Source organism: Penaeus japonicus, unplaced genomic scaffold, assembly GCF_977035675.1.
Source record: "Penaeus japonicus unplaced genomic scaffold, GWHDUDI00000001_assembly GWHDUDI00000001, whole genome shotgun sequence".
In the NCBI taxonomy this organism is placed as follows: domain Eukaryota; kingdom Metazoa; phylum Arthropoda; class Malacostraca; order Decapoda; family Penaeidae; genus Penaeus; species Penaeus japonicus.
In genome coordinates, this window is record NW_028234403.1 from 5,920,219 (window position 1) to 5,927,322 (window position 7,104).

The 7,104-nt window shown below is 29.8% G+C and overlaps 1 protein-coding gene across 1 annotated transcript in view; it reads right to left on the reverse strand.

The window, feature by feature from the left end:
* The window catches only part of LOC122254091 (WD repeat-containing protein 3), a 22,071-nt gene continuing 14,967 nt past the window's right edge, over nucleotides 1-7,104 (reverse strand). Inside the window, exons 16-19 of the mRNA XM_043017588.2 lie at nucleotides 2,615-2,849; nucleotides 2,173-2,321; nucleotides 754-976; nucleotides 1-229 (exon numbers count right to left, since the gene is read on the reverse strand). Coding sequence (XP_042873522.2) covers nucleotides 65-229; nucleotides 754-976; nucleotides 2,173-2,321; nucleotides 2,615-2,849 — 772 coding nt within the window. The 3' untranslated portion in view covers nucleotides 1-64. The remainder of the gene's footprint in view (nucleotides 230-753; nucleotides 977-2,172; nucleotides 2,322-2,614; nucleotides 2,850-7,104) is intronic.

Below are 7,104 nucleotides of genomic sequence, written 5' to 3' on the forward strand. Positions count from 1 at the left end.
TTTTCATTCGATGTTTTTTAGTGACTTTTTTTTTATTTTTGTATTAGAACAAATCTGTAGATGTTTAAATAGTGAGGAGAGCCCTCTTGACAGCACGGTCTTTCTTCTTTTTCTTCTTTCTGGATGCCTGCATATTTTCTAGTGCCTCAGCAAACATCTGTGTCTCAGAGCGTTCCTCAATGCGGTCTTTCAGGTGTCGTAACCCAGCAGCGTTAAAGCCAATCACATCCTGGAAAATGAAATTGCACATTATAGGTTTGTGCGTGCAATCTTCACCATACTATGATTATGTAGGATTTAAGCGAGTATTTTGCGAAAGGCAGTGATGCCATGAGCTACTTTTGGAGGTGTGTTGAAATAGCAATAAAGTTCCCTGAAGTTTTAGGTCACTTATTGTACATATAAGTTACCTGAGTTTGTTGCATCTGTCCAAAAGTTCAAAGTGAAAGTATTGAGTGTTATCCCATACACATTATCCATATTCACATGAGAGGGTTAAGTTAACCCATTTACACCAGATAACATATCAATGCCATGGAATATTTCCCTCATGATGGATGATGTCCTATCATGTTGCAGGTTCTCCCCTAATATACACATTAGGCAAATATATGATCGTTTGGTTAAATGCCAGTCAACATACAAACTCGCAGTAATACCGCTGCTAATGACCCTAAATGTTGAAAAAAAAATATTGATCAACTAATACCAGCAACAAGAAGATTAAAAGAAATCTATCCTTGAACCACAAACCTGTAATTCCTTGATCCTCTTGGGCAAGAGCTGAGCCAGAGTCCTCACAAGTGGAGCTGCTGTTGCCGAGGAGAGGAGCTGGGGCAGGTTGATTCTCACGGCCAACACCAGTATCCTGCTGGCTAGCTCTATGTCCCAGTTGCGCTCTAAAAGACCTTTTATAACCACCATCAGCTCCAGGACACTGTCCAGTGGCAGCATGATGACAGCCTCTTCCAGCTCACTAGGAGAACAATATGTCAAACAATTAAATGTAAGGAGCACTACCAAACCAAACCATTTTATCATACAAATAGAACTACTTTTATTATATTTAAACAATATGTAAGCAATTTTTCTGGGAAAAAAATTGTTTTTCAGTTCTATTACTGTTTATTGGTAGTAATGATTCTATAATATCTGACAAAAGTGCAACAAATTATCTAAACAGGTGAAATCAGGTCTATTTATCAATTGACTGCTTGGTGACAGGCCCATCTAGAGCCATCTTTGTGTAAGAAAAATTAATGAAACCATGTACTCCTGTTGTCATTTGGTTAAATAATCAATCCCTGCATTTGAATGACCTAAAATGTAGGTAACGGTTCCTCTACTTATAAAAGAAAATATATAAGCATATGCTATACAAATACAGTTAACATAATATATTGATTGCACTCACAAGCCTAGCTATATTACAAGCCTAGCTATATTAATTTCAAGTTCTGAATATTGTGACTATTATATCATTCCATCACAACTAATGTACAGTTTTTCCATTGCAAAAAGCTTATCTCAGTTCTGAACAGTATTTTAACTTACTGACTCTTCAGTTATTGACTAGGTATATGTATTCCAAAATATTTTCCTAACTAGTGAATCATTAATCTTGAGAGAGAAAATATGATACCTTACAAATTTCATATATATCAAAATATCATTAAGTTACTTTAAATTTTGTCATTATACACAAAAGTGTTCTTACATGAATACAGTGGAAAGGATTTACTTTGTGTGACTTGTTGCTCTTATTATAAAAGGCCAAATTCATAATGTCCTTTTCCATGTGCTGCCTTTTCTTTTTTATATCTTTCTATTTTTTATTACAATAAATTACCTATTAAAATAGAAAAAGCCTTTAACCTTTCTATCTACAGCTTCAAATAAACACATATGTGTTTATAAATAAATTCAAATGTGTGTATATAAGCACACATGTATAATATATATAATATGCACATGTAACTATGCACACAAATATATGTGTGCATAAAACAAACAAACAAACAAACACACACACACACACAAAAAAAAAAAGGTGTTATTAAAGCCCCAATACCTTTTATAGTTCATGCAAACGGCACAGCTACATATTGCCATATTTCCTCATCCAAAATAAGAAAATGCAAAGGGAAGAGAACAAAGCAAAATCAGACTTACCTTGGTTTAATCTTCCTGAGGACTTCCAAGACAAACCTAAGAGGATCAGCAGTCTCATAAACATATGTCATGAGTTGGTGCGGAGTGGCAGAGGGTCCTGCCTCCACCTGCTCTCGGTAGATTTCCAAAGCTTCTCTAATCGAGTCAACCTGGCAAGTGCAAATAGTTTAAGAACAAACATTTAGTGGCAATAACTGCCATAAAATACCTCAGCAAGAATAGTTAAGATCACAAGAATGCATTAAATGAGAAAAACAGACACACCAGAACAAAAACAGGAACTTTGTTTTTTCATGGAAGATCAGAGTATGCTATATCAATACATTCCATTAAAAATCATATATATGTAAAAATGTGTATATATTTGCAAAATCTCCATGAGTCAGAATAAGACTTCTTGACCTCAAACGTAGAATAAAATTCGGCATTGGAAAAGACTTACAGCTCTCTCAGTCTCCTGTGTGGTGGTGGAAGGACGGACAGCCTGAGCCCCATCTTCCCCAGCGACAACAGGTCTCTGTGTTGCCAACACCCCGCTCTCCTCATCTTCCTTCAGGCGCTCCTCTTCCCGCTCATCTTCCAGCACCAGCGGCTCCTGTGTGCGCTGCCACAATCGGATGGAGTAATCCTGGCCACAGGTGGCTACCCAGGCACCCTTAGGGCACACTGCCAGACAGCTGCATTATGAAAATGGCTCAATTACATTGCTGTCTCTCTTTTGATTTATCTAGGGTAAATTACTCCGAAGAAAAAATAATTGGAAGTAAGAAAGAATATACATGTATGGATACATATATTATATATATATATATATATATATATATATATATATATATATTATATATATATATATATATATATTATATATATATATATATTACATATTATATATATATATATATATATATATATAATATATATATATATATATATATATATATATATATATATATATTATACATATTTATATATATATATATATATATATATATATATATATATTATACATATTTATATATATATATATATATATATATATATATATATTATACATATTTATATATATATATATATATATATATATATATATATATATATAATATATATATATTATACATATTTATATATATATATATATATATATTATACATATTTATATATATATATATATATATTATACATATTATATTATATATATATATATATATTATACATATTTATATATATATAAATATATATATATATATATATTTATAAATATATTCATATTTATACATATTTATATATATATATATATATATATATATATATATATATATATATATATATATTTATATATATATATATATAAATATTTATTGAAATATATATACAAATATTTATATATTTAAATATTTATTGAAATATATATATATATATATATATATATATATATATATATATATATATATATATATATATATATATATATATATATATATACATATATACATATATAGAGAGATAGATATTTATATATATAATTATATATATATATTTATATAAATATATTTATATAAATATATTTATATAAATATATATTTATATATATAAATATTTATATATAATTTTTTTATATATATCCATAAATATATATATAAATACATATTCATATATATATATATATATATATATATAGAGAGAGAGAGAGGGAGAGAGAGAGATTTATATATATAAGTATTTATTTATATAAGTATTTATTTATATATAAATATTTATATATACATATATATAAATATCTATATATAAATATATGTTTCCATATATAAATATTCATATACAAATATAAATATAAATATTTATATATATAAATATTTATATAAATATATATATATATATATATATATATATATAATATATATATATTATATATATATATACAAATATTTAAATATATACAAATATTTATATTTATATAAATATCTATATATATAAGTTCTTATATATATAAATAAATATTATATATATATATATATATATATATATATATATATATATATATATATATATATTTATATATATAATTATATACATCTATACATATATACATATATTTGTAAATACTTTTATTTCTACATATCTGTGTATCTATATCCATTCATCTATGAACTATAAACATTAAAAAAATCAAGTAATCTAAAGGAAACTTGCCGGATGATGCCAGCGTGTCCTTGCAGCGTGATGATCCTCTGGAAATTATCTGCGTCCCACTGCTTTAGCGTGCCATCATGGCCGCACGAGAAGAACATGTGTGTGTTAGATATGAACCGAAGACCGGTCACACCTCCTTGGTGGGCATTCTTCAGTAGTCTGTGAAAGTTGAGTTCTGTTTTAGGATCTTTACAGAGCTATCTGTTTGTACTTATTAATGTATGCAAAGATTATAAAGAAAATTATGAAACAAGTTAGAGAAAAAAAATGTTAATCCCATCTGTAGTAGCCAGATGGATGTTTTATTCATAAAAAGGCATCTTCTATATGTATACATTCTAAATCTGAACATTTCTACTCTCTTTAAAGTAAAAACAATTCTTAAACTCTTACTTCCTCATGTCTCCAAAATCTGTTCCATATATGCGAACACTTGAATCTTTACTGCCTGTCACTAACAGTGTGGCATCAGTGGAAAAGTCCATGCAAGTTGAAGGGAAAGACTTGCCATAAAGTTCATGGCACAGCTGCAAAAGAGAGAAAACATGTGTAACATAAAACAATGGAAATGTTTTTCAAAATATTTAGTCCTAAGTAAATATTTATTCAAATATTCAACTTGCTAACAACAGAATAGGCTTTCTTTATGTAATTAGCCTGTCAGGGGATTGACTCTACATTTTAAATACACTGGTACACATTAGTAACTTGAGAACATATATAAATCTGTCAAGATTCCTGATCCTATATTAAGATTTATAACCTGCTCAAACTAACAATCAAATTTGGTAACTCAAGATACATACTCTATCCCATTTATAATGTATATCATCAAATCACATAATCTTACATGAACAAAAAAAATGTGTATTTATAGAAATGACAGCTATATAAATTTATATATTTCTATAAATATCACCTACTGAAATATAAAACCATAAAACTTATAATAACCTTTAGAGTATCATTATAGTAGAGTGTTTCTTTGCTATCGAGTGTTGCAACTGCTATGAAAAACCCATCACTGGCACATCGCACTGAAGTAACTTGATCTGCAACCTGGGAGGGAAAAAAATCACAAATGAAAATGCTATAAAAATACAGCTTATGAGATAGTGTGTTCTCAAGATATCTACACAATAGCTCTTCTAGTCAAGGCCAGTATTATATTTTAAAAATAAAAATACAATTATATCTCATGTCATTATGTTCTCAAACAAAACTGTAAAGTCATTTTATAAGAGTAACCACACAAAACACTCCAAAAGATGAAAACAGACAGTAAAAGACTTACTTTGAGTGCACGTTTGTCCTGAATGAAGCTCAGTCTCCTGGCTTGTGATTCACTTTCATCCTTAACTAATTCAAATTTCCAAAATTTGACCATTTTATCACTGCCGCCAGACAAAAAACCTCTCTGAAAAGTATACATTTATAAGCATATGCCCACTAAAAATCTGTTACAACTATTTAATACTAATTATAGAGACTGTAAACCAAAACATAATATGAATACATGTATATTTATTCTTTCAATTTGTAGATGTCTGTGACTTGCATGAAATGCACTTTATCAGAAATATCTAAACACATCACACATATACTTCAACCCATAAAGTCATCAATTTTGTCTAAATCCTTTACAACAACATCAAATAAAATAGAAGACTGGAGCACTGACCCCATCGTGAGTGAGGGCCAGAGCCCAAACCCCCGTGTCTGTTTCATTCTCTGCTGGGTCATGAGCTACAATGTCTTCGAGCATCTTTGCGGATCCTAAGTCAAACAGCTGCAGTCGGCCCGAGCGTGTTCCAATAAGGGCATGACGGTCACCAGGGACAACAATCACAGACAATGCATAGTCACATGGGATTGTGGCTATGGCCTGCTTCTCAGATCTTTAGACAAGGAAGAGAAGACCAAGAGGTAGAAACAAAAGAGAAGAAAAACTCATTATTTCTATGTAATCTGATATACGAATTACAAACCTGAAAAAAAAATATATATATTATATAGCAGACCATCCATGTGTTACATGGATATTTGTCTGGTAATTTTCAGGCCAAAGTTGCCAATTTTGGAAATTTTAAGTAAGATGCCTTTCTATATCTCTTGGCCTTAAAGAATCTATGCTAACCTTGACAAATCCTTCATAGAACTCTTTGATGGTGGTTTTACCCTGCAAGATGTCCCCTAAAAATTCTCAATTTATATTTTTCTTTGTAACCTACTCAATTAATAAACAAAACTTTTGAGCATATTCATCACTGAGACTGTAAAACCCTCTATAAAAAAATTTAAATAATAAAAATCAATATATTTCTAAGTATGGGTGTTAACCCATTGCAAACTGGGGATAGATTTGCTTGCCCAGCCCCCAGGATGGCTTTTATTTCAGAGCGAGGCAGCTTGAAGCACCATAATTTGAATCTTCCCACTCTCTTTCAGTCACTCTTTATATAACTAGAGCCATTCTTGTGCTTCATTTTTTGTTTGTCTTATTGTGTTTAGAGACTTATATGTGCCATATGACAGGCTCTATCAATTCTGCAACAAAAAGCAACTATACTTTTTCGTATTTTTGTGCTGTCAGGATCAAATACAAAACATATAACCATCTACAATGAAGATAACATGAAGAGGTAGGGAAGCGGAAGGAAACAAGTGCTTGTGACTGTGAGTGCCACAGTAAAAGGCATTCCTATTGGCACAGGAGCACATTTTAGACACTGGGTATGTTTG